At 48.1% G+C, this 14,256-nt stretch overlaps 1 protein-coding gene across 2 annotated transcripts in view; it reads left to right on the forward strand.

Moving 5' to 3' along the window:
• ZFP64 (ZFP64 zinc finger protein) overlaps window positions 1-13,519 on the forward strand; it is an 85,563-nt gene extending 72,044 nt beyond the window's left edge. The window contains exons 8-9 of one of the 2 annotated variants that reach the window (XM_079784389.1): window positions 8,762-9,013; window positions 11,679-13,504. In XM_079784389.1, the coding sequence (XP_079640515.1) occupies window positions 8,762-9,013; window positions 11,679-12,382 (956 nt within the window). In that variant the 3' untranslated portion in view covers window positions 12,383-13,504. Of the gene's footprint in view, window positions 1-8,761; window positions 9,014-11,678 lie in introns of both variants that reach the window. The other variant, XM_079784390.1, reaches the window with a different exon arrangement.
• Window positions 13,520-14,256: the final 737 nt, after the last annotated feature.

The following is a 14,256-nucleotide window of genomic DNA, read 5'->3' on the forward strand; positions in this document are numbered from 1 at the left end:
AGTAAATATATCTGGATAATTATAAAAACAGCGCCAGTTTTCTCCTCAACTTTATACATTGAATATATATAGCTCTTATTGTCTTCCTTGGAGGGGGGGGGTGGGCTTTTTTTTAAATATATTTTATTGATTTTTTACAGAGAGGAAGAGAGAGGGATAGAGAGTTAGAAACATCGATGAGAGAGAAACATCGATCAGCTGCCTCCTGCACACCCCCCACTAGGGATGTGCCCGCAACCAAGGTACATGCCCTTGACCGGAATCGAACCTGGGACCCTTGAGTCCGCAGGCCAACGCTCTATCCACTGAGCCAAACCGGTTTCGGCATGGGGGGCTTTTTTTTTTTAAGAGAGAAAGGAGGGAGGTGGAGAGAGAGAGAAACGTCGATGTGAGAGAGAAACATCTATCAGTTGCCTCCAGTACCTTCCCGGGCCAGGGATCGAACCCACAACCTGGGTATGTGCCCTGACAGGGAATCAACCTTCCAACCAACTGAGCCACACCAGCCAGCGCAAATTTCTAAGTCCTTCTATCAGAAGTGAATCTGGTATTGTTTGAATGCTAGCAATGACAGGGTGAGGTCTTTTGCCCCCTCTACTTCCATACCACTCTCCCACCTGCTTTCTGGGGAGTAAAATTCATCTGGAAGAGAAAAGAAGGCACAAAAGTAGCCCCAAAATCTTGGACAGCAAAACCTTTTGCTTTATTAGAAATTAAAATTACTGAAAAGCTATAAATCAAACAGTGTGAATAAATAAATAAATAGAAGTGGAGTAAAGAAATATGGGACAGAGCATAGAAAGAGATGTGTGTGTGCAAATTGAAGGCAGCATTTTGAGTTGGAGGAGTCGTGGGTGAACTCTGGTAATGTGGGGCCAGGACAGTTGGCAGTCTATTGGGACAAAAGTTATTGCCCTTCGCCTCATTCAGAAATTCCAAATATATTAAACAAGTTAGGGATTAAAGTCTATAATGTATTAGGAAAGGTAGGACACATTTATGGTGTCAGTAGACAATTAAAACCACAGAGAAGACAGATTGATGTTTCTAAAGTTAAAACTTAAGACACCGCTAAGAAGGGAAAACAAGTGTCCCACAAGAAAAAATTTGTAACATAGGGCGGAATTAATCTTCGGCACATATAAGGTTTCCTACAAGTCAAAGATAATCCCAGGGAAAGAATATGAACAGGAAATCACCTAAGAAGTAAAAATGCCAATATTTGCATTGAAAGCCCATAAGCAGTAAAGGAAAATGCAATCTAGATACTGTCTTTTCTTCATCTGGTTGTATTAACATAGTGAATTGCAGAACACCATATATCACCTTGCGTTTAATTTAGTCATTGCCATACCCTTCCTCCCTCACCTCCCAATTCAGAGAGAATGTGGTAATGGACAGAAAGTTGATAGAGATCTGATAGTAGCAAAGCCACTTTAAAATGAAATTTGAGCTTTGGCCAGTGTTGCTCAATGGTTAGAGGGTTGGCCCATGCACTGCTGGGTCATGGGTTCTATTCCCAGTCAAGCATGTTCAATCCACAGCCCTGGTCGGGGTGCATGCCGGAGGCAACCAATTGATGTGTCTCTCTCACATCATGTTTCTCTCTCTCTCCCCTTCCCCCGCTACCTTCCACTCTAAAAATCAATGGAAAAAAAAATGCCCTCATTTACTCTAATAGTTCAAGTGTACTTTTGGAGTGTCTTGGTAGACTATCTTATGCAAGTAATGCGTTTTCTCCTGTCTCTCTACTTGATCCTAAACACCTCTGTCTAGGAGCTCCAGGTCTGAGTTGAAGAGCAACAGTGAGAAGAAGCCATCGTATCTTAATTCCTTATCTAAAAGGAAGGCTCTTCTGTCACCATCTTTAATCAAGAATGATGGCTGACTTTCAGATGTTTTGCTCCCTTTAAAGTGGTCCCATGGGGTTTCTCTGGCCTCATAAAGGAGATTGACTTATAATGTTTTTATTTTTAATATCACTTTGTATTTCTTCATTTAGCATTGATATCCGAGTTCATCTCCCATGAAGTGAGTTGAGGCATTTATCTTTCCCTATGCTCTTAAGCAGTTAATCCAATGTGGAAACACTGCTAGGATCGTCTGTGCCCACAATCCTCTCTGCTTGTGCCTTTTTTCAGAGGGCGCAGAGGGGCTGTAGATGAGGCTGTGCCGGTAGAACCGCTCTCAGTGGCAACTGGAGGCTGCGCCGCTCATCCCAGCATCCCCTCCCCACCCCCACCTGTCCCTGTCCCCGTCCCCATCCGGGTGAGTCACAGCACCGTGCCTGTGGGCTTTTCTGCAGGACCCAGCGGGAGCCTCTGTCTGGAACACGCCAGATAAAGGGCATTACTTGACCTTGTGTCTGCTGTGGACTCCTGGCAACTTTGTGAAGCTAGGATCCTTCCCAGAATAGTGTTTTTAAATGTAGTAAAATCCCATTAAAAGTTATATTTTAGTACAATTGCTACCAAACTGTTAAGTGTGTGGTATTTTAACCTTACCAGACCTGAGGCCCTGAACCTAACTGTCCCCTATACCTGGGCTCCTGAGCATTAAAGAGAAAAAATCAACATGATAATAGAAAAATGTTAGTTACATGCAAACAAGTGGTTAGAATAAGATGGAACTTGGAGACATTGTAGAAAATAGGTCTAGGCAAAGTACCGAAAATTAGGTACAGCGGTATAGCGGCAGATTCGGAAATTACCGAAAAATCGGTACAGCGGTCTGGAACGTTTAATACACTGAATCCTTACGACCCTGGGAGCTTGTTAGAAATGCAGAACCTCGGGCCTTACCCAGGTCCACTGAGTCAGAAACTATATTTTATTTTTTGTTTTTATGAGTTCAGCTTGAGAAATGAGATATTGATCAAAGCGTACAAACTTTCAGTTATAAGATGAATACGTTCTAGGGATCCGAGGTACAGTGAAGTGACTGGTGTTAATACTGTATCCTGGGTTATATACCTGAAAGTTGCTAAGAGTAACACATGTTCTCATCATAAAAAAAGTAATTATCAGAGGTGATGGAGCTGTGACCACAATAAGGTTAATCATTTCTCAATATACATAGATATTAAATCATCACGTTGTATACCTTAAACTTATACAATGTTATATGTCAACTAGAGGCCCGGTGCATGAAATTTGTTCATGGGTCGGGTCCCTAGGCCTGGCCAGTGATCAGGGCCAATCGGGGCTGGCTGCTGGTTGGGACCTTCCTTCCCCCAGCTGCTTGCTGCTGGCCGGGGCCTTCCTTCATTCTGTGCTGCCCCCTGGTGGTCAGAGCACGTCAGAGCTAGTGGTCAAACTCCTGGTCGGTTGAACTCCGGAAGGGACAATTTGCATATTAGCCTTTTTATTATATAGGATTATAGTATCTCAAGGTTAGGGGGCGGGGTTCTGCATTTTAATGCCACCCCCACCTCACCCCCAGATGACTAGTATGGGCATTAGCACTGAGAAGCCCCACATTGAATGTTAGGACCTCGTGGCTGGTCTGCTAACTAACTCACCTTCATTATGGAGCAGCGATGAACATAAATGTTGCTCTGAGAACTGGCTCATGTCTATTCACAAGGGTCTCAGGTACCATTATTAGTGTGGTCAGCTAACCAAATTCAAAACAGGAGGAAATGCTGAAATTCAGTTAGGAGTTTTAGAAACAGAAGTGTGATCATTTCCCACACAAGGTCTTTGACCCTCTGGATTTTATCTACAAGTCCCAAATGAAGAATCCCGGATCTGGAATGTTACAGGCCATCTGGGGCAAGAGAGACGATGACACGCTGGCTCGGAAGAGCATTTGCCTGACAGTGACTCATCAGTTGTGATCGCATTTCCCTGGGCAGAGCGAGCCACACACCCACAGTCCCTGGGGCAGGGAGCAGAGTTCTCCCGGGAAGGACAGCAGACACCTCAGTAGTAAACAACTTACTTCGGGGTGCATCTCTGACATAGCAGCTTTTTACATTGTCATCGGTCCGTTTTACTTTGTAATTGTATATCTTCCTGGGCCATCATCCATTTTATCACGTCTTCCAAATTTATTGGGGTGAAGTTCTACTTGAGAGTTGTGATGGACTTTGACCATCGATAGTCCCCTTTCTCTCTGCAATGCCTGTGTCCTCAACCAGGAACAGCGTCACTCCCCTCCCTCCACAGGAGACATTCGGCAATATCTGGAGACTTACTTGACTCTCACAACTGGGGAGGGAGGTGCTACTGGCAGCCAGTGGGGAGGGGTCAAGGATGCTGTGAAATAGACTGCGATATACAGGACAGCCCACCGCAAAGAAGAACCTGGCCCCAAATGGCGATAGTGCAGAGATAGAAAACCCTGGTCTATTAGAATCTTCTCTTTTTTAAAAAAATAAATACATTTTTAAAAATGTTTTCATTGATTTTTAGAGAGATAGGGAGGGGGAGAGAGAGAGAGTAACATTGTGATGAGAAAGAAATATCAATCCGCTGCCTCCTGCATGGCCCCCACCGGGGATTGAGCCCCAACCCGGGCATGTGCCCTGACTGGGAAGCAAACCAGCGACCTCTTGGTGCGTGGGTTGACACTCAACCACTGAGCCACACCAGCTGGGCGGAATCTTCTCTTTTTGAGCAGACCTCCCCTTTTAACAACCAAATTTGGTTTTCTTGATCAAGTGCTGGAATCTTCATTTATTCCTCCTAGTTTCTTGACTCCCATATGGTTCACTTGTTTTCCGTCTTGTTAAAAATGAACTTAAAAGTGATAGGTTAGCCCTAACTTGTTTGGCTCAGTGGATAGAGAGTTGGCCTGCAGACTCAAGGGTCCTAGGTTCGATTCCAGTCAAGGGCAGGTACCTTGGTTGCGGGCACATACCCAGTAGGGAGTGTGCAGGAGGCAGCTGATCGATGTTTCTCTCTCATCGATGTTTCTCTATTCCTGTCCCTTCCTCTGTAAAAAATCAATAAAATATATATATATATTTTTAAAAAGTGATAGGTTATGGCACCCTGGTCAGTGTGCTAAGTGGTTAGAGCTGTGGCCCATGTATCAAAGAGTTTGGGTTTGATTCTCCATCAAGAGCATGCACCTGGGTTGCAGGTTCAATCCCCAGCTCCAGTTGGGGCACATGTGGGAGAAAAGCAATCAGTGTGTCCTCTCACATTGATGTTTCTCTCTCTCCTCCCTCCCTCTCTCCCTTCTACTCTCTCTACAAAGCAATGGAAAAGATATCCTGGGGTGAGGATTAACAACAAAAAAGTGACAGGCTGTGGGTTTTGATACATGGCACTCTCACTGCCCATCCCTAGGAGGTTTGTAATCTGATTTGGATTCATGAACAAAAATTTTTTGAAAATATGTCCTACAATTTTCAGGCTGACTTTTTCAAAAACCTTTTGTGAGACCATGTTAGATTCCTAAAAGTTTGATTCACGTCTACTTGGTGAGTTTTATCTTTTCTTTAATATGAAATTTCTAGTGGCTTTCATCATCACAATTTCGATATTAAAATTGATATTCCTGCTTTCTTTTAGCATTTTTCTAGAATGTTTTTCTATTCTTTGTCATTTTTACTTAGGTCTCTTAAGCACATAAGCTGACTTTTTGAAATTTTTAAAGAATATATTTTTATTTATTTCAGAGAGGAAAGGAAAGTGAGAGGGAGAGAAACACCAATGATAAGCGAGAATCATTGATCGGCTGCCTCCTGCACACCCCCTACTGGGACCAGCCTGTAACCCAGGTATGTGCCCTGACCAGGGATCAAACCTTGACCTCCTGGTTCATGGGTCGACGCTCAAACCACGGAACCACACCACACTAGCCAGGCTGACTTTTTGAAATTTTTAACAAGTAAATTTAATCCATTTATGTTTGTTGTACTTACATTTAGTTTGATTTTTACCAAATTTTGTGTGTTGTGTTTTTTGTTTTTTTTCTTAATGGTTGGTTCTCTCTTGTGGTATGGAAGCAATACTTTCCATTTCATTACTTTCTCATATCCCACATTTTATCCACTTCCTTTTTCCCCCTGATGTGTATATACAATTCAAGTATGATACCCTGAGTCATCTGTCAGCTGGCTTTTCTTTTTCCACTGAATGCTAGTTCAAATGTAGGACTCTATTTAAGTAATTTCTGTAGAACTTTATAGATTTTACTAGAGGCCCGGTGCACGAAATTAGTGCACCGGGGAGAGGTGTGCGTCCCTCAGCCCAGCCTGCATCCTCTCCAATCTGGGACCCCTCGAGGGATGTCCAACTGCCCTCTCACAATCCAGGACTGCTGGCTCCCAACTGCTCGACTGCCTGCCTGATTGCTCCTAACCACTTCTGCCTGCCAGCTTGATCAATGCCTAACTGCTCCCCTGCCAGCCCTATTGCCCCTAACTGCCCTCCCCTGCCAGCCTGGTCACCCCTAACTGTCTTTCCCAACAGGCCTGGTCACCACCAACTGCCCTCCCCTTGCCGGCCTGGTTGCCCCCAACTGCCCTCCCCTGCAGACCTGGTCACCCCCAACTGCTCTCTACTGCAGGCCCGGTCCCCCCAATGGCCCTCCCTGCGGGCCTGATCGCCCCCAACTGCCCTCCTCTACCAGCCTGGTCACCCCTAACTGCCTTCCCCTGCAGGCCTAATCGCCCCTTTCAGGCCTGGTCCCTCCCAACTGCCCTCTGCTGCATGCCTGGATCCCTAGCAACTGCCCTCCCCTGCAGGCTTGATCGCCCCAACTGCCCTCCTCTGCCAGCCTGGTCACCCCTAACTGCCCTCCCCTGCCAGCTTGGTCACCCCTAACTGTCTTTCCCAACAGACCTGGTCACCCCCAACTGCCCTCCCCTGCCAACCTGGTTGCCCCCAACTGCCCTCCCCTGTAGGACTGCCCCCCCCCAACTGCCTTCCCCTGAAGGCTGGTTCCTCCCAACTGTCCTCCCCCGCAGGCCTGGGTCCCCCCCAAGTGTCCTCCCTTTCAGGCCTGGTTGCCCCCAACTGCCCTCCCCTAAAGACCTGGTCACCCCTAACTGCCCTCCCCTGCCGTCCTGGTTGCCCCTAACGGCTCTCCCCTGTTGGCCTGGTCACCCCCAACTTCTTTCCCTGCAGGCCTGGTCCCCCCAACTGTCCTCCCCTGCAGGCCTGGTCCCTCCCAACTGCCCTCCCCTGCAGGCCTGGTCCCCCCCAACTGCCCTCCCTTTCAGGCCTCGTCGCCCCCAACTGCCCTCCCCTGCAGGCCTGGGTCCCCCCCAACTGCCCTCCCCTGCAGGCCTGATCGCCCCCAACTGCTCTCCTCTGCCAGCCCGGTCACCCCTAAATGCCCTCCCCTGCAGGCCCGACCGGTCACCCCTAACTGTCCTCCCTTGCCAGCCATCTTTGACCACATGGGGGCAGCCATCTTGTGTGTTGGAGTGATGATCAATTTGCATATTACCTCTTTATTATATAGGATTATATACGATTTCCATCTTGCTACCATCCAGTGTGGTCTGAGGAGTTGTGTGCTGATCTGAACGTTTTTCTTTCTGAAACCTTTAATAGCTTCCCATTCTGGGCTTCTGAATTTGGCCACCCTTTCTAGATAAGGCATCTTAAGACCCATGGCCATGTTTGGTGTTGAGAAATAATTATTTGCTCTGTTCTGTCCTACCCAATCTAGAACTAGCTGTCATATCTTTTCTTTTACTTTCCCTGTTGTAACATCCTTTTGCTAGTCAACTTACTGGAAGAGAATGGAAATAATTCTGGGAATGAAAACTGCTTTTATAACTTCAAGTTCTTGATTTGGACATGTACACACACACACACACACAAAGATTGCTGAGACAGCACAATGTAGCAGAATACTGGAGCAAAAATGCCTCTGTTCAAATCCCAACTTCAACCTTGAGCAAATTGATTTAGGCGTGTCTTCCTGGTTCTGGCTTTCCCAAGCATTCGGCTCCTGGGTGAAATCATGTGTGTTTGGACCTGATCTGTCTGAAGTGGTTGTAGGGGAGGAAAGGAACACTCGATTTGGTAGAGATGTTCTGAGCATGAGGTTCTCTGTCTCCCAGGGTATCTCTAACTCTTTGGGCCATTTGCGTTATTTCTCTGGTCTAAGCACCCTCATTTCCTAGTAGCTGGGGCAGGGGAACTATGGGAGGGTGGATACTGTTGCTACTTGCAGTTTGGTATACATAAGGGAGGGACCCTCCTGGCCATTCTTTATGGGTTCATCAACTAGAGCCAGAAAGCTGTTCTAAGACACTTAGACCTGAGTACTTCTGTGACCACTCCCCTGTTCCCAAATGGGGTTTGGCCTGTGATTTTCTCCTTCAGTCTGATTTTATCTAACCTGTCCTTCGAATTCTACATGATTCCTGAGCTTCCCATGCATGGCACACCTTCTCGTCTCCCTGTGGGCATCTAGATTTTTAAAAAAATACATATTTTTATTGATTTCAGAGAGGAAGGGAGAGGGAGAGAGAGAGATAGAAATATCAATGAGGAGAGAAAATCATTGATTGGCTGCCTCCTGTATGCCCCCCACTGGGGATCGAGCCCACAACTCGGGCATGTGCCCTGACTGGGAATTGAACCGTGACCTCCTGGTTCATAGGTCGATGCTCAACCACTGAGCCATGCCAGCCGGGCGGCATCTAGATTTAAGTATCTTTCTATCCCGGGCATTTGGGCAGAAGGAAGAGGCAGACCCATGTGCCCAAACTACCACTTTGGTCAGATCTCTTTGCAGTAGTCTTGATAAGAGGAACCCGTAAATCCTTGAATCTTTGATGTCTTTGAAGGAGACAAACCACACAAGTGTGAGTTCTGTGACAAGTGCTTCAGCCGGAAGGACAATCTGACCATGCACATGCGGTGCCACACCAGCGTGAAGCCCCACAAGTGTCACCTGTGCGACTACGCCGCCGTGGACAGCAGCAGCCTTAAGAAGCACCTGCGGATCCACTCGGACGAGCGGCCCTACAAGTGCCAGCTCTGCCCCTACGCCAGCCGCAACTCCAGCCAGCTCACCGTGCACCTCCGCTCCCACACGGGTAAGTCCCTGACCAGGGAACCTGGGCCTGACCTGCCAACTTCTTAACCTTTATTTACCTAAAACACAAGCAATGTAAACACCCTGGTGGTTAAGTAAAGAAACTTGGACTCTCTGTGGTGGTGGTGAAGCTTGTGGTTTTACTTAAAAGATGAAAACCCAACAGCTGGGTTTCCTAACGTGACTGCGTAGAATGCAGCTGGATGAGTACCCAGCACAGCAGCCAGGAAGCTAAGGCGTATCTTGAATTATCTGAAGTATAAGCTAGGTGTTTCAGTCTTTTCACTAAAACTCTGATTGCATAGTTTAATCCAGAAACACGTAGCAAAAGCAGTGGACTGTAACTGCAGATCACAGACTTCCAGTTCTAGAAATTGGACTTTGCAAAAAGCTTTTCCTTCCCTTCTTTGTGAGACCCCCATTGAAATAATGATCGATCAATCGATAGACCCAAATAATCCATCGTGGCACAGAAAAATGGGGATTGGGGGTCTCATAAGAAGGTTCCTAAAATGAGAATTTTCAGTGAATTCATGGAAGATGGCAAGCAGACAGAAATATGTTGTCACCTAAAACTGGGTAAAGAAAACTGTCCCAACAGACAAGTGGGAGGCAGCCAGGCAGTTGGAGCCAGCCCTCGCAGCCAGCGTCTGGCTGGCCTGAGAGTTCGGACTTGTCGACAGCCAAGGCCCCAGAGCTCAGAGAAGCTGAGCCTGTTGGCAAAATGGCCCAAACTACCCAGCAGGTAAATATCTATGGCACCTGTGCCTAACCCTTAGGCCAATCCACTCTTCCTAGGCAAAGTGTCAACTGTGGGTTATGAGTCATTTGTGGAAAATGATGGTGTAAGAAGCGCCAAGTCTAACAAATAACTAATTCTGGAGCTAACAGAGTGAGTACCTGGGTGATAGATGAGAATTTTTCAGTTCTAATTGGTATCTATCTGGGGTTGCAATAAAGGGAAATAGCAAGATGATAACTTGTATAGGAGGCTAAGAGAGAAAAATAAATTAGTAAATCAGAAACTCAGAAAATTCATTAGAAATTCCATGTAAATGCTTACATAACTAAAAGACTGGTCAACTTGAGATGATGGTGAGGTTCTTTTTACTCAAGAAATGAACAGTGTAGTCAAGAGCATGCATGATAAAATGTGGCCCAAAATGCGCCTGCAGGAAAAGAGGATCAATTCAGCCTTGATGCATATTATCAACTGACCCAGGTGTGGCAATGATCCTGGAAGGGGGTGGACATAATCTGTAGCTGGCTCTCATGAATATCACATACTCAGTCATGATATAAATTAATTCTACAGCAGTCCTCAAATCACACTATTCTGTTCAATGTTGTTTCATTATAACGTTGATAGGAACGTAACTCTGTTTATATCAGTTAGCCTGTGGTAAAACTGGTTTCATTACACGTCGTTCTGACGACGTTAAGAGAGGACTCGGTAGAGCTGAACTCTAAAAGTTGAAAACAGCCCTAGCCAGTTTGGCTCAGTGGACAGAGCATCCACCTGCGGACCAAAGGGTCCCAGGTTCGATTCCGGGCAAGGGCTCATACCTTGGTTGCAGGCTCCCTGGTCAAGGCGTGCACAGGAGGCTCACAATCAATGTGTTTCGCTCACATCGATGTTTCTCTCTGTCTTTCCCTCTCTCTTCCACTCTCTCTAAAAAGATCAGTGGAAAAATATCCTCCAGTGAGGATTAACCAAAAAAATAAATAAATAAATAAATAAATAAAAGTTGAAAACAACTAGTTAAAGCTTGAGAATTTGCAAATGTTATTGAACTTAAATGTAAAAATAAAGCTATTCCTGACAAGAAGAGGGAATCCTCAAAACACCTCTGAAGCGGATGGGCTCACAGTTGTGAGGCTGTCCGTTTGGAAGGGAATGCTAGAAGGCCAGGACCACAGCCCGCAATGCGGGAGGACGCTGGAGGAAAGGATGCCCGTGTAGGGTGTAGGAGAAGTGAGACCTCGTCTTGGCTTAGTGTCACGACGATGATACGTAAAGTAGCGACCTCCACAAGAACTAAAAACCCTTCGCAGTCCTCCGGGGGGCCAAGGAGGCTACAGCTTCTCCGTGTGTGTCTCCTGCTGCCATCTTCACGTGTTCCTTCTAGAAATAAAACTGGTGTTGTCGTTGGGAAAATGTGAAACTTCCGTGAGGAATACAAGGGAGTTAACTGATGTAATTTAGCTTAAACGCCGGAATAAGCATGCTTCTAAGTGTTAGCTGGGTGTGGGACAGTGGTTTGTAACACTGTATGCACCTCTTCCTCCTCCTGTGTTCAGTTTTGAAATGTCATGTTAAGTGAGAGTTTAGAATCGAAGCTGAAGTGCCCTCATGAAGAGTATGGGCTTGGATGCCACGATACCGGGGTTCAGATCCCTGCTATTTAGGATCAGTAAGTTGACCCCTCTGAGCCTCAGTTATCCCATCTGTAAAATGGGGGGAGGGGGGCAATGGTACCCATTCACAGGGCTGTTGTGAGGATTCAGTGAGTTAATAAACATGGTAGATGGTGCTATTAGGAGGCTACAGGTAGCTGGAGTTCAAAGACCCAACTGTCCCTTTGCGGCCAAGTGTTCTGACGCATGTTTGGGGGGAGATCTGTGTTGCCTGCCTGCTCTAATGGAAACACACCTTCCGTTGCTAGGGGACACCCCCTTCCAGTGCTGGCTCTGTAGCGCCAAGTTCAAAATCAGCTCGGACTTGAAAAGGCACATGATCGTGCACTCCGGGGAGAAGCCCTTCAAGTGCGAGTTCTGTGACGTCCGCTGCACCATGAAAGCGAACCTCAAGTCGCACATCCGCATCAAGCACACCTTCAAGTGCCTGCACTGCAGCTTCCAGGGCCGGGACCGGGCGGACCTGCTGGAGCACAGCCGGCTGCACCAGGCCGACCACCCCGAGAAGTGCCCCGAGTGCAGCTACTCCTGCTCCAGCGCGGCCGCCCTGCGCGTGCACAGCCGGGTCCACTGCAAGGACCGCCCCTTCAAGTGCGACTTCTGCAGCTTCGACACCAAGCGGCCCAGCAGCCTGGCCAAGCACTTCGACAAGGTGCACAGGGACGAGGCCAAAACGGAGAACCGGGCCCCGCCGGGCAAGGAGGGGCCCCACGACGGCGGCGCTCCGCACGTGGCCAAAATCGTGACTCAGAGGGCCTTCCGCTGCGACACCTGCGGGGCCGCCTTCGTCCGGGACGACTCCCTGCGGTGCCACCGGAAGCAGCACAGCGACCAGAGCGAGAGCAAGAGCGCGGACGTGGTCACCTTCCCGCCCGAAAGCGGCGCCTCCGGGCAGCTGGGCGCCCTGGTCTCCGCGGGGCAGCTGGAGGCCGCCCTGGAGCCCGGCCTCTGATCACACGAGGAGGGTGGTGAGCTGCCCAGAAACCCAGGCAAATGCTGTTCCCAGCCATTGGGTGAGGCCATCAAGCCAGACTGTCACCAGCTCTGGGCACGGCTGCCCCCAACTCATGGGCCTCCAGACGCCAGGGCTGCAGTCCCTGGGGCCGGAGGGCAGACGCCTCCCGTCGCTGTCTTCCCTCCATGAACCCACAAGGCAAGGTGGCCAGTCGTCCCAGGGTGGGGCCCACTGAGCACTGCTCTGTCCGTAGGACCAGCTTCTTTCTGATGGACTCCCGTTCTAAGACGGGTCCATCTCTGGTGCAATTATTAAACGACTTAACTACACGGGACAGGAAAACTAAACTGACCTGTTAGTGGGAAAGGTTCGGGTGAGGCTGGGTACGCGGAGGCTCTGGGAAGCTCTAGTTCTTAACCCTGGTGGTGGTTGGTTGAAGAGTGTTCGCCTTATACGTTTTTGTATGGTTCCTTTTGTCAGTTGTCTTAAAATAAAACTCATCTGCCTAATGCGGTAAGAGGAACCCTCGTTTTCCTTCCGTGGACAGGCGGTGGCCTGCTCTCCGCCCACCCCTCCTTCAGGGATCAGAGATGCTCAGACTCCCAAGGTCAGCGCTGCCGGGACCGGAGAGGCAGTGTGGCCTGTAGGTGGCAGCAAAGATAAGCTAACGAAAGCCCAGCCTGTCGCCGCTTTGTGAAATTCAAGGTTTGTGTAAAGAAGGGGCGAGGGGCTCAGTGGGCCCTGGGCTGGTTTCTGGGCCTGCGGGGCATGGGTCAGCCTGAGACCAGCGTCTTTTCATCACAGGAAGAGCGTGGTGTGCACTGAACCAACCAAGACGTGAACATCCAAACCTCTTTTAAATGGACGCGGTACTTGCTTAGGAGGCTGCGAACACCAGTGGCTTGTGACTGATCTAAAATGGCTTTTTTTTTTTCTTTTTTTTTTTTTGGTCCTACTTTGGCATCTTTTCTTCAAATACAGTCTGTTTGATACAAGTTCTTGTGTGTCCCTGATCAGGCTAAAAATCGATGCTGTTAAGACGGATTAAATAGATCCACTGGTTTCGGTAAAGTGGGAAAGGGGACATGAAAACAAATGTGTATAGATTGTATAAAAGGGACTGTTTCCCTTCTGAAATAGCACGAGGGATGCAGCTTCTTCTGTCATGAATCTTGTCGTCGGAACAAACCTGATCGCATTAAGGTCTGACGTCAGGCCAGTGATGCCCTGTTGAATCCCTCTGTTGTAAGGAAATGATGAAAATGAGGAGCCTGCCCCCCACGATAGAACTGATCATTGCTTTGCTTTCAAACATTGTTCCGGTGGCTCAGAGAAGCGCGTGGTCGCGGCGTGCGGTGCGTTGTGCAGATCCCGCTGTCACCGGAGTCATCTGCGCGTCTCTTCTAATAACGGGAGGGCTGTTGACCTCTCAAGTGGGAGCCCAGAGATCAGAATCACACAGATGTCCCTCTCCTTCCGGGGTTATCTCCCTCGATAAACAGGAAAGACGTCGGCCTTCTTTAACAGCTGCATGAACTTCAGGTCTTAACATCTGCCCTGGCCTCACCTTGTGAGTCTGGGTTCCCAGTGCACCCGAGATCAGGGGCAAGTGTGGGGACCAGATACTAGTAAATACCTGAGGCTTCGTGGGGCCCTAAGTCTCTTTTGTGAGTAAACTCTGGTTTTAGCACAGCAGCAGACATAGGCAATAAGAAAAAGAATGAGTGAGTCTGTGTTCCGATAAAACTTGATGAAATAATTTAGGAAGTGGGAGGATAGACTGGCTCATCCCGCTAGGATGAGACTGATAAATACACAGATTGTCACCAAATAAGATGGGAAACAGCCATAATGGCCGAGGGGCGGCCGGC

The sequence above is a fragment of the Cnephaeus nilssonii genome (genome assembly GCF_951640355.1).
Source record: "Cnephaeus nilssonii genome assembly, chromosome: 11".
In the NCBI taxonomy this organism is placed as follows: domain Eukaryota; kingdom Metazoa; phylum Chordata; class Mammalia; order Chiroptera; family Vespertilionidae; genus Cnephaeus; species Cnephaeus nilssonii.